The sequence below is a fragment of the Gracilinanus agilis genome, chromosome 4 (assembly GCF_016433145.1).
Source record: "Gracilinanus agilis isolate LMUSP501 chromosome 4, AgileGrace, whole genome shotgun sequence".
Lineage (NCBI taxonomy): Eukaryota > Metazoa > Chordata > Mammalia > Didelphimorphia > Didelphidae > Gracilinanus > Gracilinanus agilis.
Window position 1 is genome coordinate 311,522,646 of NC_058133.1, and position 27,727 is coordinate 311,550,372.

At 35.6% G+C, this 27,727-nt stretch overlaps 1 protein-coding gene across 1 annotated transcript in view; it reads left to right on the top strand.

The window, feature by feature from the left end:
• The window catches only part of LOC123246479 (regulating synaptic membrane exocytosis protein 1-like), a 402,117-nt gene extending 375,414 nt beyond the window's left edge, over window positions 1–26,703 (top strand). Inside the window, 2 exon segments of the mRNA XM_044675360.1 lie at window positions 20,165–20,502; window positions 25,830–26,703. Coding sequence (XP_044531295.1) covers window positions 20,165–20,502; window positions 25,830–26,703 — 1,212 coding nt within the window.
• The last annotated feature ends 1,024 nt before the right edge of the window (window positions 26,704–27,727 follow it).

Here is a 27,727-nt window from a genome sequence, read left to right on the forward strand (position 1 = left end):
AAAAAAAAAAAAAAAAAAAAAAAAAAAGAGGGATGATCATTCAAAGGGAGAGTGGTAGGAGGCTAAAGAAATTCTTCCTCAGCTTTATCTATTTTTTTTATCCCAGCTTAGGTCCCTGGTTTGTTTTTTAGATTCCCCATTGCAGTGCCTCACTCAGTACTTCCTTCTTGAAGTAGCACATGATTTTTTAAATATATAACCTTCTCTTTCTCGACCTATTAAAAATGACCTCTTTTCTAAATGATAAAGTTCTTGGTACTTTCCTAAGTGTAAATCTAATCTAGCATAACTGAAAATCCTACTAAGATCTTAATGCCTGTGGTCAAAAAATCTTAGACTTTAGCTTAGTATCTTTAGCTTCCATAAGTATTTTCATTGTGAGAAGACACACCAGGACTCTATACCTTAAGCTAATCTGTTATCCTTATTGACTTCCTAAAATCTAGCCATATTCAGATGGTTTAAAATTCAAAGATCTGATGAGATTTTAATGAGGAAGTTTTGCCACTTAGAAGGAATCTTGCTCATATTTTTTGCATTCTTGGGAAGTAGATGGTATCATGGATGCCACATTTTTGTCAGATGAAGATAAGCAGTTCATACAAAGCAGAAGTCTTCCAAGTGTGGTCCATAGACTTTCAGGAGTCTCCAAGACCCTTTCAGGAGGTTTATGAGGTCAAAACTCTTTTTCATAATCCTAAGACATTATTTGACTATTAAAGTACTCCTCCCTTTAACAAATACATATTGAATTTGGTTGTATTTTCTTCATATACTTCAATAAAAACAACCTATAAATAACAAATTGAATGCAGAAGTAGATATGAGAATCCAACTATCTTTTGTTCAGCCATACATTACTGAAATATTCAAAAAATATATACAACAATACCATTTTTCAATTTGGAGGGGTTTGGAAATTATAATTATTTTTTCATAACAAATATTATGTTAACATGGGTTAATATTATTATATTAAATTAACAATTTAATATAATAATATTAATATTATTTAATTTAAATGAAATAAAATGTTTTTTAATCAAGTTTTCTAACATGGTACACGTGAATAGATATAACCCATAAAAACAAAAGTTCTTTGGAATCTTCAATAAATTTTAACAGTGTAAAAAAGTTCTAAGACCAAAAAGTTTGAGAACCAATGGCATGCTGTGACAGAGGGCTAAATCTGGTGCTGCCTGATTTAGAATAAATAATAATAATAAATAATAAGTTCCTGTTTTTATTATAATAATTTTTTTTCAAAAATGAAAAGAAAGCAGAATGATTAGCTCCTATTGAAAAACAAACAAGCAAACAAACAAACAAAACAGTTCATGAGCTGCATTTGACCAACAGGATATCTGATGTCTGAAGAGTAAAAGGCTGAGTGTATGGCACTGATATTGAGACCAGAAATAGTTTCTCGGGTGCCAGTAAATATCATGTAATTATTAGATTCTCTCTGCTCTCAACTAAGGTTGCAAGCCATAAGAGCGAGGGAAAAAATCCAGAGCTAATGTGGTTAAAGCTCTTTTAATTTCTAGGAAGAGAATCAGGCAATAGCAGTGGCTAGCAACTAGACCTGTTGTTTATCAGGAGAAAAGATAACATAGTTCCAATTGATTCCTGCCTGAAAGAGAGTACTTACCTATTATCTGAAGCAATGGAGAAACCAAATGCCAGAACAAGAATACATTTTCCCCAAGACCACAAATTAAGCTAATGGAAATCCTGCTCTTCCTCCTACCTCATGCTATTGCAAACAAAGCTGCATCACTGGGTAGGCCAAGCAAAGGAACTAAAATTAATTTTCTAACAGCTTATTTCAATTCTAAATCTAGTTTGTAAGAGCAGAAACAATGCAGTGAATGAACCACTATTTATCTTTGATAATCTTGACTAACTTTTCTTACTGTCCCAAGAATAACTATTTTAATTTTTTTCCCAAAGTAGCCCCTTGGAACTACTCCTGCCCCCAGCCTTTTAATTCTCAATTCACTTTGTTGGTTTGGGGTTAATAACCATAAAATGTTGATTAATATCCTCATTGCTGAGAGATGGTCTTTAATGTATAGATTTTATTGCTGCCATTTTTAGCTTCCATTTGTCCTTTTGTGCTCTGGGTACCCATTAGTTACTGGCGGAGAAAGGTGGGGAGGAAACAACATAGTAATTATATTTGGTTCTGGCTGACCTCAGTGCTATCCACAAATGCATTACTAAATCAATTTACTTTATGATTTCTGATAGGTTTTTTTAGCCTCAAAATATAAGATGTTTTGAGTTCATATACTGTCTTAATGAAAAAGGAAACTAGATGAACTATGTTGTGTGAGGGCAAGGCTTTTTAAATTCATAAAAAAAAAAGCAGGCAGGGACCATCAGAGGGCATTTCATCTCCTGCCCCCTTCAACATGAAAGTTCTGTACTTGCCAGAAAAGGGTTTTGCAAATAGATTTTTTGTTTTTTAATAATTTTTATTTTTTAGAAAAGTTATCATGGTTAAATGATTAATGTTCTTACTTTCCCCTTCACCCACCAACATCCTCCCCCACCAAAGCCGAAACACATTTCCACTGGTTTTAATATGTGTCATCGATCAAGACTTATTTCCAAATTGTTGATAGTTGTATTAATGTGGTAGATTCGAGTCTACATCACCAATCATGTCCACCTCAACCCACGTGTTCAAGCAGTTGCTTTTCTTCTGTGTTTCCACTCCTGTAGTTCTTTCTCTGAATGAGGGTAGGGTTCTTTTCCATAAGTCCCTCAGAATTGTTATGGATCATTGCATTGCTGCTAGTACAGAAGTCCATTACATTCTATTTTACCACAGTGTATTGATCTCTGTGTACAATGTTCTTCTGGCTCTTCTCCTTTCACTCTGCATCAATTCCTGGAGGTCATTCCATTTCACATGGAATTCCTCCAGTTTATTATTCCTTTGAGCACAATAGTATTCCATCACCAGCATATACCACAATTTGTTCAGCCATTCCCCAATTGAAGGACATACACTCGTTTTCCAGTTTTTTACCACCACAAAAAGCATGGCTATAAATATTTTCATACAAGTCTGTTTATCTATGATGTCTTTGGGGTACAAACCCAACAATGGTATGGCTGGATCAAAGAGCAGCCATTCTTTTATAGCCCTTTGAGCGTAATTCCAAATTGCCAGCCAGAATGGTTGGATCAGTTTACAACTCCACCAGCAATGCATTAATGTCCCAATTTTGCCACATCCCCTACAACATTCATTAATCTCCCCTTCTCTCATTTTAGCCAATCTGCTAGGTGTGAGGTGATACCTCAGAGTTGTTTTGATTTGCATTTCTCTTATTATTAGAGATTTAGAACACTTTCTCATGTGCTTATTGATAGTTTTGATTTCTTTATCTGAAAATTGCCTATTCATGTCCCTTGCCCATTTATCAATTGGGGAATGGCTTGATTTTTTATACAATTGATTTAACCCCTTGTATATTTGAGTAATTAGATCCCTGTCCCAGTTTTTTGTTATAAAGATTTTTTCCCAATTTATTGTTTCCCTTCTGATTTTGGTTGCATTGTTTTTGTTTGTACAAAAGCTTTTTAATTTAATATAATCACAATCATTTATTTTACATTTTGTAATTTTCTCTAACTCTTGCTTGGTTTTAAAATCTTTCCTTTCCCAGAGATCTGACAAGTATGCTATTCTGTGTTCACTTAACTTACTTATAGTTTCCTTCTTTATATTCAGGTCATTCACCCATTCTGAATTTATCTTGGTGTAGGGTGTGAGATGTTGATCTAAACCTAATCTCTCCCATATTGTTTTCCAAATTTCCCAACAGTTTTTGTCAAATAGTGGATTTGTGTCCCAAAAGTTTGGCTCTTTGGGTTTATCATACACTGTCTTGCTGATGTCACTTACCCCAAGTCTATTCCACTGACCCTCCCTTCTGTCTCTTAGCCAGTACCATACCGTTTTGATAACTGCTGCTTTATAGTATACTTTAATATCTGGTACTGCTAGGCCCCCTTCCTTCACATTTTTTTTCATTATTTCCCTTGATATTCTTGATCTTTTGTTCTTCCAAATGAAATTTGTTAAAGTTTTTTCTAATTCAGTAAAGAAGTATTTTGGTAGTTTGATAGGTATGGCACTAAATAAATAAATTAATTTGGGTAGAATGGTCATTTTTATTATGTTAGCTCATCCTACCCATGAGCAATCAATGTTTTTCCAATTGTTTAGGTCTAGTTTTAATTGTTTGGAAAATGTTTTGTAGTTGTGTTCATATAATTCCTGTGTTTATTTTAGTAGATAGATTCCTAAGTATTTTATATTGTCTAGGGTGATTTTAAATGGTGTTTCTCTTTCTACCTCTTCAAAATAGATTTTTTAAGAAAGACTGTTTTGTAGTTTTTGATCACCCATGATCAGGAAGTTCTTCCTTAAATTTGACCAAAACCTTCTGTCTGCAATTTGTCCATTATTTATGTATGTAGTATCACTGGAAAGAGTCTTGCTTCTAACAGTGTAATTGAAAATGAACTTCCCTTTTTGCAACCAAGATGGTGAAGAGCGTCAAATCCATGCCATATAATGATGAACTGAAGGAACTAGAATAGTGGTAGTATTCGTCCTAGAGAAGAGAAAGCTTAAGGGAACATCATTGCTAACTTCAAACTTTAGTTGGATTGTCATGAGAAAAAGACTTGTTTTGTCAGGCCCATAATGGGAGAAGACAAAGGACTGAGTAGAAGTTGAGAAAGAAGCAAATTTAGGCTTGATTGCATGAAAGAATCTTCTAAATCATCTTGCCTGACTTGAAATACAATGACCACAAAATGTAATGGGTTCCTTCTTTTTTAAAATTATTTTATATTTTCCAATTACATGTATAATTTTAAAAATTCATTTTAAAAAATTTGAGCTTCAAATTCTCTGCAACACTCCCTTCCTCCTTCATTGAGAAGGCATGCAGTTTTATATAAGTTATACATGTACAGTCCTAAAAGCATAATTTCATCATCAGTCATATTGTGAAAAAAAACACAAACCAAAAAAAAAAGCCACAAAAATAAAAGAAGTAAAAAAAATTGTATACTTCCGTCTGCATTTAAACTCCGTATGTTCTTTCTCTAGAGGTATATAGAGTCTTTCATCATGAGTTCTTCATGATTGTCTTGGATCATTACATTGCTGAGAATAGCTAAGTCATTCAGTCATTCACAGCTGTACAATATTGCTGTTGCTTTGAATAGTGTTCTCTTAGTTTTCTTCCCTTTACATCAGTTGATGCAAGTCTTTCACAGTTTTTCTGAAAACATCCTACTCATCATTTCTTGTAGCACAATAGTACCCCATAACAATTGTATGCCACCAATTGTTCTGTAATAGGTTTATTCTTATTGAACAAGTTTTTAAACATGTTGGAGGACCACTTATTGGGGATATTGTGGTGAGGTTTTCAGGTATATACTGATTTAAGTAGCTACTGAGGCCCACTAATTATAATATTCTGTGATCCTCTTTCTAAAGTCTCATTTTACTAGAACAACCATGTCTTTCCTCTGAGCACACTCTTTCTGTTTTTAATTGGAGATATTCAAGAATAAAGCTATTCTCAGAAAAATTACATGGAATTTTAGAGGTTAAATAGGCTTTAAAGATCAATTTTAGGGGGCAGCTGGGTAGCTCAGTGGATTGAGAGTCAGGCCTAGAGACGGGAGGTCCTAGGTTCAAATCTGGCCTCAGACACTGCCCAGCTGTGTGACCTTGGGCAAGTCACTTAACCCCCATTGCCTAGCCCTTACCACTCTTCCACCAAGGAGCCAATACAAGGGGTTAAAAAAAACAAAGATCAATTTTAGAGTAAAGATTAATTAAAGGATTTTTTTTCTTATGTAGGTGTGTTTTTGTATTTATGTGTGTGTACCATAAAGAATCAAGACCTGAGGGTTATGTTTTGGTGTCATAGAAATGGCCTTAGAGTTCAGGAGATTTGGAGTTTAGTCATGGCCTTAGGCAAGTCAATTTCATGTCTATGAAACTCATTTTCCTAATTTGTAAAATAAACAGGTTGGACTCCATCTCTAAGGTTCATTCAAGGTCAATGATTATCTAAGTAGAACCTTGTAGTATACTATATAGAAACTGAGGTTCAAATTATTCTTCTTCCACAAGCTGAGGAGGTGACCTTGTTAAATCCCTTAACCTGTTAGGGCCTCCAGGCAATTCCCAAGACTATAAATTTCAGAGAAGATGATAGTCTGCATTTGTAGAGGCAATAGTTTACCAGGATAGCTATATGCTAGAGCTCTGAATTACTTTTGAATGAGCTGATATAAATCATTGCAATAACAGATTGAATAAAACTAATAGACCATCAATTTCATGTGGCAATAATTTTGTTCCTTTGATTCCAGTGGTTTAGAAATTAAACCAGCCCAGCTACAGTGGTGCCACCTCAATGTGGGGGATTTGAAAAGCCCAGGGGGACAGGAAAAATTCATGTCCTATTTATATATTTACTTTTCAAGATCTTTTGTTCAATCCTTTTCAGAGTCTTAAAAATATCAGTTTCATTTTGGCATGAATTTCCTTTTGCATCTTGAAGCTTTTGAAGCTTTGAGAGGCACAAAAGAATGTGGTCTGGGGGTACTGCAGTTTGGAGAGGTCTTCCTGTGTCATTATCTCACCTAATGAAAATACAATGTTCAAGTGAACTCCAGGGTATAAGTGATTGTATTGTTTATAATGCCTTCACTTGTCACAGGAGACAAATGAACTATCTTTGGCAAATTGTTGACTCCAAGGTAAGGGTAACTTTGGTGCAATTCTAAAGCACAGATTTGCTACTGAGGAAAAAATCTTGTGCCTGTCTAGGCTTAAGGTAAATTACTTTATGTCTCTAGGGCTCATTTCCCTCATTTGTAAAAGAAATGAGCAAATCGTGCTACATCACTGAGGTCCTTTCCACCTCACTGATCATATGATCCTAAGAACAGCACAGCAGGAAGAGAACATTGTTAACAAAGAGTAAAAATGTCCCTCTTTTGTCAGCAGGTTTCTGGTGCCCCCTGGGAGATACCATCTTGTTGGGCTTATGGGTCAGTTAGTCCTCTGAATTATGCAACTGTAATATATGTAAATGGACAGGAGCTACCTTCACTCTTCTAAGACTTTTTTTTTTTTTTACACCCTTGTACTTCGTTGTATTGTATTGTCTCATAGGTGGAAGATTGGTAAGGGTGGGCAATGGGGGTCAAGTGACTTGCCCAGGGTCACACAGCTGGGAAGTGGCTGAGGCCGGGTTTGAACCTAGGACCTCCTGTCTCTAGGCCTGGCTCTCACTCCACTGAGCTACCCAGCTGCCCCTCTTCTAAGACTTTTAATGAAGTTGATCTTTATGGTCCCTTTAGGTTTTTCTTAAAATCTAATATTTTCTCCTGCTATCATTGATGCTTATATTTTCAATAACTTAAAATTAGGCATTAACTCAAATAAGTTTTATCTTAGAGGAAGCTCTAGTTATCTTCCTCACACTTTTATCCTAATGTATCAAATGGTAATCATGGGTCTTAAGAAAATATTTGGATGATGTTTCTAATAACAAGAATTATATTCAATTCAAATCATTTGCTAAGCGGCTCTGGAGTATACAACTTTGTTTTTGGCATTGTGGGAGATATACAGTATAGCTTAGAGAATCTTTGTGATCTTGGAATTCATTGTCTTTTTTTTTAAAACCCTTGTACTTCGATGTATTTTCTCATAGGTGGAAGAGTGGTGAGGGTGGGCAATGGGGGTCAAGTGACTTGCCCAGGGTCACACAGCTGGAAGTGTCTGAGGCCGGGTTTGAACCTAGGACCTCCTGTCTCTAGGCCTGACTCTCACTCCACTGAGCTACCCAGCTGCCCCTGGAATTCATTGTCTTGAGAAGATAGTCCAGGCCAGGTTATATATAAAGGAAAAGAACCATTGAAACAGTCTTTAGAGTAAATACAACTACCACATTATAGGTATCATATTCCCATTGAGTAATCTGTATCTAAATGAACATATTATCCCTTCTGATCTTTCACAGAGGTGGAGAAAATTATAATATTGTTCATGGCCTTGGCTGGGAAGTAGCGGATAGTCCTTGTCTGGATAGCACAGGCAGAAAAAATTAACTTCAAGTTTTATTGGTTTTGTTTGGTCATTTATGACTCATCATGACTCAACATGGGGTTTTCTTGGCAAGGATTCTGAAGTGATTTGCAATTTCCTTCTCCCCCTCATTTTACAAATGAGGAAACTGAGGCAAACATGATTAAATGGCTTACCCAAGGAGGCACAATTAATATGTCTGAGGGCAGATTTGAATTCATAAAAATGAGTCTTCCTGATTCCAAGTCCAGGGTTCTATCTTGTAAGAGTTTAGAGTAAGCCTACTGAAGCCAACTGTCATTGTCTCCCTCCTCAAAGTTCCATCAGTGAATTCCAACATGTAGGCTTGCTCCAAACCATCTAGTTGACCCAACTTCTAAGTTTATGAAGAACCAAAGGAAAAAAGAGGACTGTTTAAAGGTGGAAGGAGAGAGGGAGTGTCAGCTGTTATAGGTGAAAGTTATAGGGAGACACATGTGGAGTTTATATAATCCCTATCCCACTTTGGATAATGTCGCAGTCATAATCACAACTCACCACCTAATAGTCAATCAACAAACTATCATTTCTTCTATTTAAAAACTTTTGCCTTCTGTCTTAGAATTGAGACTGTCAGTTCCAAGGCAAAAAAATAGTAAGAGGTAGAAAATAGGAATTAATTTGCCGAGGATCACATACCTATGAAGTATCTGAGGTCAAATTTGAACCCAGGACCTCCTGTCTCCAATCCTTGCTCTCTTTCCCCTGAGCCAGCTAGCAGCCCCTAAACTAGCAATTTTTAAGTACCTACTATGTACCAGGAAGTGTGCTAAGAATTAGAGATATAAGGGAAGGAAATAAATAGTACCTCCTCTGTAGGAGATCACAGTCTAATGGGGAAAACATGTAAGCAACAATATACCAACAAGTTAGACAGAAGGAAACTGGAGAATATCAGAGGGAAAGAATTAAGATTAAAGTGATCTGGGAAAAGCTTTTTTTTCAAAAGATGATTCTTCATCTGAAATTTCCAGGAATCCAGGGAAGGCAGAAAGTAGAGATAAGGAGGGAAAGAATTCTAACCACGAAGGATAAGCTTTCATTAGAGTACTGAAACATCTCACAGATATGGCATTTTGAAATGATACTTTTGGACCACAATCTCATGCATATCCTTTCCCTTCACCTATCTCATTCACACTAAAATCTGCTCTTTGCCTTTATTAAGACCTCTTTTGTACACTCTTGGATAAAACATTTAAGTCTTATGGCCTCAGTTTCCATAGCAATTAAACTAACAGTATAGAACCAAGTTTTATAAGATTGCTCTCATTTCTAAGTATTTCTGCTCCCCTTAACAGCCTAACTTTCTTAAAAAATTTAATTTACACTCAAAGACTCTGATTCCTCAGTAACTACTCTTCTCTTTAAGCTCATAAAATCTGACATCACTCCCTCTACTTTATTAAAATTACTCTTAAAATTTGCCAATGGACTCCCTATTACAAAATCCAATGAGATTTCTTCCAATTCTCCTTCCTTCCTCTCTTTGTGACATTAAAAAACAAAACGAAACTTTCTATTTCTTCATGTTCTCTCCTCTCTCAACTCCTATAATACCATGAATATAGTTGTCTTTCTCTATATGTTTCCTTATCTTCTTCAACATCTGTCTCTGAAACCGTCTCTATCTCTGTTTCTGTCTTTCTATCTCTGTATCTCTGTTTGTCTGTCTATTATTGTTCTTCATTTATTCCTTTTGCTTGATCCTTGATCTTCTATATCCTCTAAGTGAAATATTTCCCAGTATTCTGTCTTTAACTCTCTTCCCTTATTCTACTTTCTCTCCTATGATAGCCTTGTTCATGCTGCACCCAGATTTTGTGATCACTATCTCCAGTTTAGATTTAGTGCTCCCCAAATCCACATCTTCTTCATGTTCCTTCAGAATATCTATGCCCAAACAGCACTGCCAACTCGTTTCCTGCAATCCAATTCATGATCTCCCCCCAACCAAAAAATTCTCCTTTTCCAGATTTCACTATTTTTCTAGCAGCAACTAATTTCCCATGTTTTAATCATTAATATCTATTACCTTTCCCTTAAATCCCTCCTCCAATTTGTGTCCAAATCCTGTCTTTTGCCCTCCATGATATATCTCATAGTTCTTCCTTTTTTATTTGTATCACAGCTCAAGATATATAAGATTATATGTATATAGGATTATATCTTATATTATATTATATGTATATAGGATTATATCTTATATTATATAAGATCACATATACAAACATAAATTTTATATAAGCTAGTTTATATAATCACTTCCCTTGGTCATTACTATTACATCCTAATTAGTCATCTTATTTCTTCTCACTTCCAATATACCCCTCCATCCCTACCATCCCTAGATTAGTCCTCCTTTTGAATATGATGACCCATCACAATTATCAACTTAAACCCTTTATTGGCCTCCAAAGAAAAGTATTTTTCCTGCTGTCAAGGTCATTTGCAAGTCAGTGCAACCCTACTTTTCCAACTACACAGTTTTCCTTTTTTTATATATTTTCTGCACAATTGACTTTTTGTCAAAATCCTTTGTAAACATCTCTCCTCTTTCCAACTCCCATTGAAGGTAGCACCTTTGTCTTCATCCCCCATTCTCACATAATAGGTGCCTTTTGGACTCATCACACACTTTACCCCATAATATTTATTATATTGTCTTAGCATGTTTTTGCTGTATGCATTATATTCAGTTGCTAAACTCTAATTTATTTGAAAGCAGGATCACATCTGATATAAACTCTGTTTCTCTTCCTGCAACTAGCATAGATAAATGATATATTGATTTAGTTGAATTAAATTTCAGGAATAATTTTGCTATCAATTATAGACTTTTCCAGCAATAAAACAGATTCCCTTCCATAGAGAGTTCTCCATCACCATAAGTTGTTGTTGTTGTTGTTTATCTAAAAGTAACAAGAAGACCACTTTTCAGGGATTATGCAGATGTAATTCCTACATGATCTTTCAATTTCATTCCAACTCTCAGATCCTATGGTTGACTCCATGACTCCACTAGCTCAAGGGTATCCAGCTAGGTAGTGGCATAGTGAGAGCTAGCAAATCTATGAATAGAAAGATTTTGCCATTTTATCCCCTCTTATTTACAAAACAATTTCATTTGTGCAAGTCTTACATGGAACATTTTCAGTGAAATAAGTAAAAACAAAAGAAAACAAAAGCTCAACATTTAGTCAACCCTGTTTGCATGGAATTAGACAGTCTTTATTGACTCAGTGGAATGTGTTGATGACAGAAACAAGCTTTCTCTGTCAGCTCTGTAGGGAGTATCTTCCTGTAGCAGATAATTTTAAAAGCTCTTTTGCAGCTTTTTAAGGCTGTTTATGCAAAGTTGTTTTCTTTTCTAATAGGGTTCTCTGATTCCCTAGAGAATGATTCACTTTAGAAATAATCATTAAAACAAGTTAGTGAATAAATATATACCACTAGCCCACGACTACTATATTTTGTCTTTCTCTAAACATATGTATCATTGCTTACCTTGGTTCATTGCTCTCATCAGAAATGTAAAGTCATTTTTTTCTTCTAAATGTAAGTTGCCTAAGGAATATTTTGTAGAAAGGGGAAAATAAGAAGGAAAAGTAAAATTTTTATTTCCTAAAGCAGAAAGATTTGAGCTACAGAAGACTTTGCTTTTTACCTTCATGGATTGAGTAGGCAGATCTAACATTGTTTCTGGAAAGGAGAATACTTATAGATTAAAAATTAGAGAACTTATTACATATTTCATGTTCTTTCCCTCTCCCCCAGTACTCCCTAAGGAGAAAATATTCAAAATAAAAATAATAATTTCAAAAAATAATTTAAAAAATTAGAGAACTTGGATTCAAATCTTGGTTCTGCCATTCACTACTTCTGGTCTTGGGAAAGTCACATCAACTCCCTGGTCCTCTCTTTTTAGAAATACCAAGGTAGCCAGGGCAGGTAGGTATAGTGAACAGAGTGCAGAGCCTAGATTCAGAAAGACTCCTCTTCTTGAGTTCAAATCCAGCCCCAGACACTTACTAGTTGTATATCCTGGGCAAGTCATTTAATGCTTTCTGCCTCGGTTTCCTCATATGTAAAATTAGCTGGAGAAGGAAATCCTAGGATCTTGACTAAGAAAACCCTAAATAGGATCATGCAGAATGGAACATGACTGAAAAAACTGAACAACAGCAAGGTAATACAATGGACGGAGTATTGGGCCTGCAGGGAATTAGGAAAATCTAAATTCAAATTTTGACTTTAGTTACTTACTAGCTTTGTGAGCCTAAGCAAATCACTTAAACTCTTTTCGCTTGTGTCCTGATCTTTAAAATAAGAATAATAATAGCAATTATCTTCTAGAGTTGTTTTCAGAACCAAATAGTTAATATTTTTAGAGTGCTTGGCACATTGTAGGCACTAAAGAAATATTTGTTTCTTTCCTTCCTTTTCTTGTTTACAAAATGAGAGAATCAGGCTAGACAATCACTAAGTCCAGCTCAAAAATCTATGTTCCTATCACCTCTGATGCTATTCCCAGGAAGAAGATACATCTCTATATTTATAGGTTTGCAGGTAAATGCTATCATCTATAAAACTTCATTCATAAAACACCTTTCATATTTATTTAATGCCAAGACATAGTATCAAAGATTTAGAGCTAGAAGGGATTTTAGAGACCATCAAGTCAAAGCCTCTTCATTACATGAAGAAAACAAAGCACAGAGATTTAACCAGGCTTATTTCAACTCCAGTAAGGATCTGAGCTAGTATTTGAACCCAGAATTTCCTTTTTTTCAAGTCCTGCTCTGCCTTGCAAAGCTCTTCTATGTCCATCAATCTTATTTTAATCACATACCATCTCTGTGAGATACTCATAGCATTATATGTAAATTGAAAGAGACCTTAGAAGCCAAGTAATCTAACCCATAGATGATCATCTCCGGTCCAGAAAAGTAGAATAACTTCCCTAAAGTAACACAGATAAGGAGAGGCAGGGCCAAGATTTGATCCCAGGCCCTGTGAATTCAAATCCATCATTCTACTTCTTCATCTTATGAATTAAGAGACCCAGGATCAAAGAAAGTCATACATTTAGACTTGGAAAAATCAGACGCTCTCATTTTGAAAATGAGGAAACTGAGTCCCATAGATCTAGTTACTTGCTTATGATCACCCACCTGATAACTCTTCCTGAATCAAAGACCAGCATTCTAACTACTATTCCATGGCTTCTAGTCACTGAGTGGAATGAATGAGTGTTATGGTGCCAAAAACCTTATATGGGTACTTTCAATTTAGACTTTATTTTATGTTAATACAAGAATTCTGTTTCTCATTCTTATAAAATGGTCACTGGGAATGCATGATTAGATGAAGAGAATAAGAATTATAGTACTGTAGGGAATGTTGTTGTTCAGTTATTTCAGTTGTGTACGATTCTTTGTGACCTTATTTGTTGTTTGTTTTTTTTTTTTTGATGAAAATACCAGAGTGGTTTACCAATTCATTCTCCAACTTATTTTACAGATTAGGAAACTGAGGCAAACTGAGTTAAATGACTAGCCCAGGGTTACATAGCTCCCAAGTGTCTGAGACCAGATTTGAACTCAATTCTTCCTAACCCCAAGCCTGATGCTCTATTCCCTGAACCACCAACTGCCCCAAAGGGAAATTAGAGATCTTTAAACCCAAATCTTATTTATCTTACAGATGAGATGATGAGGCATTAGAGAAATAAAGTGATCTTTCCGAGGCCACACAAGTAGGTAGAGTCAGAATTTGGAGAAGTCAGACCTTCTGATTCACTGCCCAGTGTCCTTTGCATTATGCATTCAATCTCAAAAATTTGTGAATGGGATTGTCTACATATGCCAAGGAAAGAAAGGAATTCTTCAAAGTTTTGTACTCTGCTACAGATTTTCTTCCCTTTTGGCACATGTATAGCCAACCTCCATCAAGCACATGCTATTTTTTCATAGGGCTCTTTGTGCAAATGACAATATATGATCATTGCCATGTTGATTCCCTCTTAAAATTTCCTACAGGTTTCTTGAATGATTGATCTTCTATTTATCTTCTGGTGATATTAATAGATTATAGATCTAGAGTCTGAAGAAGAAAGGACATCTTAGTCTAGTGCCTTTTTTTACAGATGAGGAATCTGGATTCAGAGATTCAGAAAATCTGGGATTCTCTAGTCATTCTAGGACATACATGTAAGAGGCAGGATTTGAATCAGGGACTGTTACTCCAAATTCTCTTTGGGAAAGACAAAAGCAAAAACAAAACAAAAACAAACAAACAGACAAACAGAACCAAAGGTTAGAAGAAAAACTTCAGTCATTTTTTTGTTTTCCTATTGAATAGCTCAGGGCTGCAGAAGCCATATTCACTTTCTGTAATCTTTCATCAGCGTGTGTGCTGGGCTGCCTAACATCTGTGGATTATTAAGATAAGTTATTACGCAGACCTGCTTTAGTTTAGATTAGTTTGGAACACATCCCAGGATATTCAATCAGGATGTAATTCCTGCAGTCTGTTAGACTGCTTGCTCCACATACTTCTCCCAAAATGTTTTTCGATCAACAGTCTTCTTGTTGAAATAGTTGTCACCTCAGCTGCTTTTCTCTTCTGCAAGAAAGGCCTTTGTCAAGTAATCCCTTTGGACTGACTATGGCTCAAGACAAACTCTAGCCAGTAATAGGTAAAAACTATAAAGAGAATCCTAAATAGACGTGCTAACCTAGCTTCTCTGTGAGTATTGGGCTTGACTCCTTCCATGTGGGTGGTGTTTGAAAAAGTATGACAAGAAGTATCTGGAATCTTACATACTTTTAATTCTATAGTCTATGTGAGTAATTTCTTGTTTTTTGATGGTGGGCTTGGTCTTTCTGAATGTGAGTTCTATAACCAAATGAGAACTTCAGGTAAAATTAGGTCTTAGATTTTCACCAAATTAAGGTTTTTATATATTTTTAAAGTATTGTTATATTTTATTCAAGCAGAAAGTGATGATTACTAGACTTAGTAATTTTCAAATGTATTTCTAGTGGTGATAATATAAGACATAAGATGATTGGACATACATGATATGTACATTGAGTTTTGTGTGAGAAATTAATGATCTTACTCTAATGAAGGCACATTTGAAACTTAATTTAGTTAATAGTTTTTTTAAGATTATTACAATTCTATTTTCTTTGTTTCTTCTGGTATCAAAGCAAAGGAAAGATTTTGTTGGAAATAGAATTAAAAATTGTATTTATCACAGTTTTCCATTAAATATTCTGAAATACTCACCAATAGATATGTTACTATAATCAATATTTGGTATATACCAGTAAAAGCTTTGAGGATATTCAAATTATTGATGTAGTCAAATTCTGTTTACAATTTTAAAAATTATTATGAACTTCTAAAAGGAGAGAAATGAATTAATCATTAAGAAGAGAATAGTCATTGAAACCATGTTAAGAATATAATCAGCCTTGAAATACAGAGAAATATATTTTAAAATCTATACTTATTCCTATTCCCTTATTAATATCCCTTAAGTTTCTATTTTCTGGTTTTCCTCTCTTATTTCAATAATAAATTTCAATTTTATAATTATGGTAGTAAAATATATCTTTGCAATAAGTTTCCCTCTGAATTCCCAGAAAAAGAAATATGTCCTCAGTATACTTTATCTTAAATGTTGCCTTTCAGAAAGAACCAATGAAGGCAATGAGTTAACGAACATTTATTTTGTTGGTATAACAAATTGTGAAATTGAACCGTCTGTTGGTTATAGAAGTTATGCAAAAGATACAAAAACATACTCCCTCAATCCCTCCACCTACCAGAATCTTGCCACCCTTACCACTGTTTTGATAGCCAGAGAAAATGAAGTCTCAAGAAATCATGTGTGTTATATGTATAGCTTGGAACTGAGCTATGCTCAGGGCTTCTGAACAAAGATTTTCCCTTTTTCTATTCAGTATTCTGGGCTTATGATATTTCTGCTGATAATGTACAACTCAGTATCTCTATGTTAATCAGCAGAGACTTTTGAATGACCTTAATTCATTAAGAAGAGCTGATGATATGTAGCACAGTTGGGAAATAGCCATTTTCCCTTATTTGGTCAGCAATCTAAACGGAAGCAGCTATACTCCATAAATCCTAAATTATGATATAGGTTTTATGGGATGAACAGCTCATCTTTTCAGGCATCTCAGTAAATGAGAATACTCTAATATTTATTATGGTTTACTGTATGTATATAAGTGATATATAGTTCTCGAATTAGATCCTCTCCAGTCCCTTCCTAATTTTTAGGAGGGGAAGCTAAGAGAGATATATTAAAGCTTTTAAAATATTCTGATTCCAAACAGCCAGACTTCATTCCCTTAGAACTTCAGTTTCTTTAATATTTTCTTGTTGTTGTTCAGTCATTTCAGTCATGCTCAACTCCTCATAACCTTGTTTTGTGTTTTCTTGGCAAAGATAGTAGCCATTTCCTTTCCCAGTTCATTTTACATAAAAGGAAACCAAGGCAATGGGGTTAAGTGACTTGCCTAGCATCACATAGCTAAATGAATTTCTATGGCTGGATTTGAACTCATGAAATTGAGTTTTCCTGATTATAGATTATAACCACCTAGCTGTCTCCTTTATTTAGTCTTATGGGAAAAATCAATGATCTGCATCCCAATTCTTCTAGACTTCCAAAGATATATATAAAGAGATAGATGGATAGATAGACATACAGATAGACAGACAGATAGATAGACAGACAGACAGACAGACAGACAGATAAATAGATAGATAGATAGATAGATAGATAGATAGATAAATAGATAGATAGATAGATAGATAGATAGATATAGACACATATATGTGTATATATATTTAATTTCAGAGTATATCTTCCTATATTTGTTCCTACTCTGTACCTGTTATGTCTCCTTATCTCACCATTTTATGTGTGCTTTTTTCCTATACTCTTGGAAAGGTTTAAATAACATGTTTATTTCTTTGTTCATACCTTTAGAATTCTTCTTCTTTTATTGTATCTATTCTTTCTGATTTAATATTATTATTATTTTCTTCATCTGCTAATATATTGCCTTTGACATCCAGTTTTTATTTTTCTTTTTGGATTTTATTGCCCTAGAACAAGTCTGAGAAATTTGAATTTCAGGTTTTGAGCCAATGGGGAAATTTTTTTTAATCCTGCATGTTCATGAGTACAGACATATACATAGATGCACATTATTATAAAGCATGTAAATGTAAACATCATACATGATGCCCTCTAGGCTTCTTAGACTAATATAATGAGTTGGTTTATTAGAAGATCATGAGTGCTATTAACTCTACCTTTGAGTTTGGACCACATTTTATAAAAACTTGATTGCAACTCATTAATTTCTTGTTCTTACTCATCTTTCAGTAGTTTCAGTTGGTCTGACTTTTGTGACCACATTTGGGGGTTTCTTGGCACAAGTACTGGAGTAGTTTGTCATTTCCTTCCCTAGCTCAATGTACAGATAGGGTTAAGTGACTTGCCCAGGGCCACATGCTTTGCAAGTGTCTGAGGCTAGATTGAACTGGGGAAGATGAGTTTTACTGATTTCAGACCCAGCACTCTGTCCACTGTATCAACTAACTGCCTTCTGTCATACATACTGGATGATTAAAATTTTGATGGAGGGATTTATCACTTCAAAAAATATTAGAAAAATGATTATAATGCCTAAATATAATTCCATGGTATAATGCTTTGCTTTCAGAAAGACCCGGATTTGAATCTTGCCTTAGGTACTTCATTGTATGACTATGGCAAAACAATGTCTCTGAACCTTAATTTTATCATCTCTAAAGTGGGACTAATAGTCTTATCTACCTCACAGGATCCTTATGAGTCTCAAATGAAATACTGCATATAAAGTGCTTTGCAAACATTAAAACTCTATAAAAGTGACCTATTCGTGTTCTATTAAATCCAGTATAGCTTCCAAAGGCGATAAAGTTGAATTTGAGAGAAGGGGTTTTACTGGGGCATGAGAACACTAATTCTGCCTCTGCTCATAGACAGCAGTGCTGAATGGAGAAGGTATGTCCTGGCAATGTGTGGGGTCCTATAGTTGCACTTGGCATGCCCACATAAACCAGTCATAGTATTTGCTGTGATACTTTGAAGTCCAAGATGATGAAGTAGAAAGGTAAATTGCCTCTCATCTGTACCCAGAGAAATATATAGCCATCATAACCCCTAACCCATACTCAGAGGAAGGAGAGAAAAAAGCTATAGGATTACTGAGAGCTGGTGAAAATATTCTCGTTTATCAATGGAGTGAAGTTTCTAAGTTAAATTAAATATTCTAAAGAAATTATTGTATTTAGATAGATGTATGTGAGTAAGCCTAGCCTCTCAATTATTCTGTTAGGTAGTTACATGGAAAATTACCTCATATACCATAAAACATTTCTTGTGGTCAATCATAGGCAAAAACAGACAAATGGAAAGTTAAATGGAAAAGTGCAGATTGTTCTTTTGGTTTGTGCTCTGTTATTTTTTTTATGTGACTAAATTTCTTTGAAACACAGGCTGGACATGTCATTTCTTTAGCATAAGGAACTCCCAAGTGAGGAAACTCCATCCATAAATTAAGCCCAATAGTTTCTCTGCAATTTATAATCTTAGAGAACTTCCTAGAACATTGAGACATTAGCAGCCCTGCTCAGGATCACATAACCAGTATATTCCAGAGGCAGAACTTAAAACTTAGTTTTTGGGGCAGCTAGGTGCCAAAGTGAATAGAGCACCAGGTATGGATTCAGGAGGATCTGGATTCAAATCTGATCTCAGACACTTCCAAATTCTGTTGCCTTGGGCAAGTCACTTAACCCCCTTTTCTTAGTCCTTGCCTTTCTGGCTTAAATTTGAACTTGAGTTTTTCTGAATCCATTCCCAGTGCTACATCCCACTGTGTCATCTACTAACTGCCTCTGAGCACCAACTATCAAATCTATTCCCAATGGTTATGGTCTGAAGCTAATGAATATCTCCAGTTTTCCTTATATACACATTCGCAAGAAACAAAGACTCATAGAAAATAGCCTATGAGCATAGAAAAGAAAAAAGAAAACAATCCTGATATCGTTAGAGAAGAAAATCAAAAATGATTCATGACAATCCTCTTTCTTTTATGTCTGAGGAATCTGAGGGCTGAACACTTACCCAACAGACATGGCAGGATGTTGGATTCTAGCTAGTAGAAGTCCCATTTGGGAAAGTCTCACATTCTCAAGAAATGCAGATGGGCTTCTTTGGTTGCAAACCCTTCTAATTTCTCTTGAAATTAAATCATATTGTTCAGGAGGTATGCCCCTTACCTCCTATTTCCTAATAAATTTTTTTTTGCTTTAAAGGCAAAGTAATATAGTGGGGAGCTGACCTCAGATTTAGGGCAACCTAGGATCAAGCTCTCCTTTTGATATTATTGGCTGTCACCCTAGGAAAGTTGCTTTAACTACTCAATGCTGAAGGCAGCTCTCAAATCATTCAATCAACAAGTATTCATTAAGTATGCCAGGCACTAGGCTTATGCTAGGTATCAGGGATGCAAATATAATAAATGAAACAATTTGTTTTTTCAGTTGTTTTAATTGTTTCTGACTCTTCATGATCTCATTTGGAGTTTTCTTGGCAGAGATACTGCAGTGGTTTGCCATTTCCTTCTCTAGATCATTTTATAAATGAGGAAACTGAGGCAAAGGGCTTAGTGATTTGCTCTATAAAGAAATGATACCCACTTACAATGACTTATTCTAAAATTATAAGTAGAAGATCCTTTAGTTAAAGGAATTTCCTTTTTAAGAGCTCTATGCACCAGTGAAACCATAAGCACATCACTTAAATGCATGTTCTTACCTCAGCAGGTAATGCATGCCTCAGAGTGAACTATCTCTTGTTCTTTCTTCTTCAAACAGGTTATGTGGGTATGCAATTTATGTCGAAAGCAACAAGAAATCTTAACCAAGTCTGGAGCTTGGTTTTTTGGGAGTGGACCTCAGCCACCAAGTCAAGACGGGACACTCAGTGACACAGCTACGGGTGCAGGCTCCGAGGTGCCTAGAGAAAAGAAAGCCAGGCTACAGGAAAGATCAAGGTCTCAGACCCCCTTAAGCACAGCAGCAGCTTCCCAGGAAAGCACACCTTCAGGGGTCCCATCAGAGAGAAGCAAAGGAACAGAATTGTCCCAGAAAGCCATGGGTCTGGAACAGAAACAGGTTTCATCCAGATCCAGAAGTGAACCCCCTCGAGAAAGGTAATAATCCAGCAGACTTGCTCTATCTTTCTCCCTATAGATAAATGGAATGGTATAGGTAGAAAGTTTTGCTATTCTGGGGGCCTGACTTATGAAGGGTAATGATGGTTAGAAATACTCATGCACAATTCTGAGGGACTTATGAGAAAGAACGCTATCCACATCCAGAGAAAGAACTGTGGGAGTAGAAACACAGAAGAAAAAAATTGCTTGATCATATGGTTTGTTGGGGATATGATTGGGGATGTATACTCTAAACGATCACCCTAGTGCAAATATCAATAATATGGAAATAGGTCTTGATCAATGACACATGTAAAACCCAGTGGAATTACTTGTTGGCTATGGGGGAGAGGTGGAAGGAGAGGAGGGAAAGAACATGAATCATGTAACCATGGAAAATATTCCAAATTAATTAATTACATAAAATTTTTCAGATAAAAAGAAAAATACTCATGCAACCATCAAACTGATTTTAGAGGTGAAAGCATGAACAATACTAATGTTATACAATTGATTGAGAGACCTCAGAAGATTCAAATTAAGCAATTTGCCCCAAGTCACTTAGGTGAAATCAGGGGTAGAATTTGAATCCAGATCCTCTGACTCTAAAGCCAGCCTTCTTTCCATTATGTTCATCTTTATGGTATACATGATTGGAAATATTTACATTTCATATTTATAGCACTAAGCATAATATTTCATGTGGCCACCTCCTAGCCAAACCTGAAGAATTTTAATGTTGCAAAGTTCTTTATACTCATTACTCTTAGATAAGTGGCACAGTGGGTAAAGCATTTTACAAGGAGTCAGGAGAACTTAAGTTTGAATTCTATCTCAGATACTCAGTAGATATGTGACCGCAGGTAAGTTAACTTATGATGACTCATAAAAGAGGAATCATTATAGAACCTATTTTTCACAGGGACACTGTGAAAACTAAATGGGTTGACATACTGAATAGAAAGCCAGGCCTGGATATGGGTGGTTCTAGGTTCAAATATGGCTTCAGACATTTCCTATCTGTATGACCCTAGGCAAGTCACTTAACCCCCATTGCTTAGCCCTTACTGTTCTTCTATATGGGAACCAATACTTAGTATTGATTCTAAGATGGGGGTAAGGTTTTTTCTTTTAAGAAAAAATGCAAAACACTGAAAAACTTAAAGCTCTCTGTAAATGCTAGATATTATTATCACTACATTGATAAGCTTGAGACAGCTACTTCCTCTCTTCTGCATATCTTGTAGGATAGTTGGTAGATATAATGTAAAGAACATTGGACTGAGACTAAGGAGACCTGGATTTTGACATTGGTGATGACACAATTCATCTAAATGACATTTGACAGATGAAATTGACAAACTGTGTATGCTATAATCTTATTTTTAAGCAAAAAGATGGAACAAAATGATCTCTAACGAGATCTTTCATCTGAAAGTTCAGTGCTCTATGAAAAAACATGGGAATATTACTAGCTACTTCATTTAATGTCTGAATATCTCTCTTGCTAATTTAATATTTATTTTTCCCCATTACATGTAAAAACAACTTTTAACATTAATTAAAATTTTTTGAGTCACAAAATCCTTCTCCTTGTCCTTCTCCTTTCCTTTCTCTGAGATAATAAGCAATTTGATATATGTTACACATGTTCAGTCATGCAAAACATATTTCCATATTTGTCATGTTATGAAAAAAATCACGGGCAAACCAAAAATGAACAAATACACAAGAAATATAAAGGAAATTTTTTAAAGTGTCCTTTGATCTACACTCAGACTATATCAGTTGTTTCTCTTGTGGTGGGCAAAACACTCATCATAAATCCTTCGGAACTGTCTTGGATCATTGTATTGCTGAGAATAACTAAGTCATTCACAGTTTATCATTACACAATATTGCTGTTACTATATATTTAGTTCTTCTATTTTCTGCTCATTTTAGTTTGGAATTGGTTGATGTATATCTTTCCAGGTTTTTCTGAGAGCACTCTACTTGTCATATCTTATAGCACAGTAGTATCACATCACAATTACATATCATTATATGTTCATCCATTCACTAATTGTTGGACATTCTCTCCATTTTCAATTATTTTCCAACACAAAAAGATGTTGTAAATATTTTTGTACATATAAGACCTTTTCCTTTTATTTTTATTTTTATTTCTTTGGAAAATAGACCTAGTAGGGCATTACTGGGGCAAAGTTTTGTAGCCCTTTGTTGTTATTTTCTTTTAATTTTTTAATTTTTTAGAAATTTTTTTTCATGGTTACATGATTTCTGTTCTTGCTCTCTCCCTCTACCCCTTCGTCCCCCAAGTAGCTGACATACATTTCCACTGGTTTCTTCCTGTGTCATTGTTCAAGACCTTTTTCCATATTATTGATAATTGTTCTAGGGTGGTCATTAAGAGTCTATATCCTAATCCTGTCCACATCAACCCATGTGTTCAAGCAGTTGTTTTACTTCTGTGTTTCTACTCCTGTAGTTCTTCCTCTAAATGTGGATAGCATTCTTTTACATAAATCCCTTAAAATTATCCTGGGTCATTGTATTGCTGCTAGTACAGAAGTCCATTACATTTGATTTTACTACAGTGTATCAGTCTCTGTGTATAATATTCTTCTGGTTCTGCTCTTTTCACTCTGCATCAATTCCTGGAGGTCATTCCAGTTCACATGGAATTCCTCCAGTTCGTTATTCCTTTGAGCACAATAGTATTCCATCACCAGCATATACCACAATTTCTTTAACCATTCCCCAATTGAAGTGCATACCCTCATTTTCCAATTTTTTACTACTACAAAGAGTGTGGCTATAAATATTTTATACATGTGTTTTTCCCTATGATCTCTTTGGGGTACAAACCCAGCAATGGTATGGTTGGATCAAAGGACAGGCATTCTTTTGTAGTCCTTTGGATGTAGTTCCAATTTGCTTTCCAAAATGGTTGAACTGTAACCATCTCTCTTATGGTACAGTATTGACAATTTATAAATTATCTAGAAAACATGAATTGGGAATAAATATTAATAGGTTCATCTCAAGAATCTGTAGCTACACCAAATAATAGTTAAAAGGAAGTTAAGACTGAAATATTCTGTGTGGGGGGAAGGAAATGGACAGCTACAGAAAATTGAATATTTTCATTCTTTTGGTTGAGTAAACTAATATGGAGAGCTATTTGTTCTTTCTCCTACCTACTCTTTTCTCTTTTCCCTCTCAAAGTATGGTGAGTTACACTATCATTTTCAAATTATCTAATTGCTCTAATAATGAAGTTTTACTAATAATATTGTGTGGAGGAATCTATAGAGGGCTGCTTTTAGAATCAAGAAGAGAGGACCTGGGTATTGGTCCTGCCTGTGAAACATATTGGTTATGCGACCTTGAGCGAATCTCCTAACCTCTCAGTACCTCTAAGATTTGATGTTATATAGAAAGTGCTGACCTGCACTGGTAGAAGAAAGTTCTTGATTTGGGAGGTCCCTACACATTCGAAATCATAGTTCCAGATATGGTCTAAGGGGGGTGGGAAAGAGGGGGGTGAATAGTAGGGGACACCAAGAGAAACTTAAGTGAATAAGAAAAATAGGATATTCTATCACACACAAAGAGGGCATGGGAAGGGGAGGGGACAAATACTATTATAAGAAGGAGAGGAAGAGAGCATTAAGAGGTAATATTTAAACCTTACTCTCAGTGTAATCAACTCGGAGAGGGAAGAGTAGCTATATTATCCATTGGAATATAAAACTCTATCTAACCCTACTGAGAAAGTCAGAAGGGATAAACCAAGGGGAGCAGGGGAGTGGGGAGGTCAAAAAAGGGAGGGGAGAAGAAGGGGGAGGGAATTCATTAGGCCTTTAAAAAAAGATAAATTATTTTTATATAAAGTTTGGTTTATAAAGTTCTTTATATACATTATCTTATTTTAACATCGTAACAACTCTCTGAGGTAGGTGCTATTATTATACCCATTTCATAGAAGAGGAAAGAAAGGCTATTTGTAAATAATCACAAAGTTAGCAGCTGAGGGGAAATTTGAACTTGGATCTTCAGAATTCCACTTCCTTATTCATTCCATTAAATTTCCTAAACTAGTGTTAAAATATGTTCCAGATGTGAATCTGTTTTTATTAAAACATTCTTTTTTTTTAGATTTTTCTGGGTAACATATATAGTCAATGTTATCATGTTGACCTTCATAGCAAAAAAAAAAAAAAAAAGAGAGAGAGAGAGAGATTCACACTTTTAATGAAGTAGTTGATATCTCCTGCTTCAATGACTTTCAGTCATTTTCAAGTTTCCATGACTCCATTAGGGGTTTTCTTGGCAAAGGTACTAGGCTGATTTGCCATTCTTTCTCCATCTTATCTTGTTGAGGAAACTCAGGGAAACAAAGGTGTGACTACCCAAGGGTCACAGTGTCTGAGGCTAGATTTGAACTCAGGAAGAGGAGTTTTCCTGATTCCAAGCCCAGTGTTCTGACCACTGTGCAACCTAGCTGATTCTTTCATAGACCACTGAAATTTAAGATGGAAGGGTCCTTGGTTATTGGCTTGCCCAATCCCTTTGCTTCACTGATGAGGTAAGCGATATTCCCAGGCATTAAGTGATTTGCCAGATGGCACACAGATGACTATTGTCAGCACCAAACTCAGAACCCCGATTTCTTGACACCCAACCCATGTTTCCTGTATTATATCACATAGCTTGCCTTTCTTATTAAAATGATTGTTAGTGCCTCCTTTAGAATACAGAATTATTAGCAAAATGTTTCTTGATATTCATTAAACTTATTTAGTAAATGTTCAGTAAATCAACAAACTAGAGCTTATTATATGCCAGGTGCAGTGTTAAGCACTATGCACATCAAGAAATGCATAAACACAAAAGCAGCTTTTTCCTCTAGGGCTTACATTCTAAAGAGAGATAAGATATACAGAAATAGCTGTTAGAGGGGAAGGCTCAAATAATTGGAAAGCAGCAAAGGACTCCAGACTCTTTAGAGTCTATCCATGTAGACAATTTTGAAATTTTGAAAGCATTTCTAGTGGTAAAAACCATAACACATGGTTCAAAGAAACACACTGATTCAATGGAATATAAAAACCTGTTATAAAACTTCAACCATGGCTTTGTATCATCCACTTCTAAAACCAGGTGTCATATTCATTTATTGAATCATACCTTAATGTACATCTTGATGTGAATACATTTATTTCACATCCTACAGGAGAAATGTTTGTCCAGTCTGGTTTTTGTGGTTTAAGTGTTTATTTTTATTTTTCTAATGTTATTTTTAATATTTCTGTTAGGAAGAAGACTTCAGTGGCCGGCGAGCAGAATGGTAAAGTCGGGCTGAAAAGTGAGCGTAAACGTGTGCCAAAATCCTCTCTCCAAGGGGAGGGGCTTGTGGAGGAGAGGGACCGGAAAGAAAGGCGGGAAGGCAGAAGGCTGGAGAAGGTCCGGTCACAAGATTTGCCAGAAAAGCGCGAGGAGGGCAAAGGAGTGGAGGATGAGAAACAAAGAAAAGAAGAAGACTATCAGACTCGATACCGAAGTGACCCTAATCTGGCAAGGTATCCAGTCAAGCCTCACCCAGAGGAACAGCAGATGCGCATGCATGCCAAAGTCTCTAAAGCCCGCCATGAAAGGAGACATAGTGATGTGTCTTTGCCCCACACAGAAATGGAAGAATCAGAGGTGCCCGAGAACAAGTTGGGAAAACGGGCTCAACCCCCTGGAACTCAGGATCGGAAATCCCTTTTGGAAACTCAGAGGTCATATTCCATAGAAAGAACGGGTGATGTAAGAATATCTGTTTCTAAACAATTAACTAACCATAGCCCACCAGCTCCCAGGCATGGCCCTGTTCCTACAGAACACCTAGAGTCCAAGAGCCAAGATTCTTTCAAAAAGCAGAGTCGCCTGGATCCTAGCTCCGCTATTCTTATCCGGAAAGCAAAGAGGGAGAAAATGGAAACTATGCTGAGGAATGACTCCTTGAGCTCTGACCAGTCTGAGTCAGTACGGCCATCTCCACCAAAGCCCCATAGATCCAAGAGAGGGGGGAAGAAGAGACAGATGTCTGTCAGTAGTTCTGAGGAGGAAGGTGCCTCCACACCTGAGTACACCAGCTGTGAAGATGTGGAAATCGAAAGTGAAAGCGTCAGTGAAAAGGGTAAGTGAGGTAGATTGTGGAGTGAGGTGGGAAAAAGAGTCAAAACGCATTACTTGCTTAGGTTTGCTTTAGATTATTCTGACCCCACTTCCAGGTTCTTAACTTGGTGACCCACCATCGTCAGCAATCAGGCTGTTACCACCAAATATTTTAGATTTTTAAGGTGTTATCTATCACAACTCAAGGGCAGAGCTTCGAAATCTAAGCTCCTTAAAATATGGGTTATTTCCTTACTCTTAACTGGGAAGGTTGTTTCTGTTCTTCATGGGACTGAAGGGGGTAAATGTTCTAAACAAAAAAACATTGTTTTAAGACGCTTGATGTGGCAGTGAGAGAAAGCAATATTGCTCCGAATCTGTCTCACAAGACTTTGAGGAAACTATTGCTTCAGGAAAAGAATAGAGAGGCTTTAATGGAAAAAATTCTCTTTGAAACTGTGGCAAAATGATGACTGAAGATCCCCCAAAACCCCTATATATGTCTATACACATGCATACATATACACATAGGTGTAAATGTACACATATACACATAGGTGTAAAGTTTTACATAAATGTAAATGTTAAATTTATGTGTATACATATACATTTATGTGTTTCACAATATGTACACAGGATATTGTATGTGCACACATGCATTTTCATGTGTGTACATGTGTGGATTTTCGTGTGTTGTTGTATACATAAACATTGGTTTTGTATGTGCATATACTGACATACATGTTTATATGGGTGTTTACAACATGCTTATAAGCATATGGATTTTCATTTGAGTATGTGATTGCATGGATGTACATATAGTACACCTAGATTTTCACATATGCATGTATAAATAGGAATATATTATGCATATGCAAACTAATATGCCCATATATAAATACATGGACATACATTTGACACATATATACACGGACACATGAATTTTAACTATGCAAATGCACATGTACGCAAACTTTGTTTCACATATATTATATGTATTTCATATGTGTTTGCATGAATGGTTTATGTGTGTACACACATTTGAATTTTTATA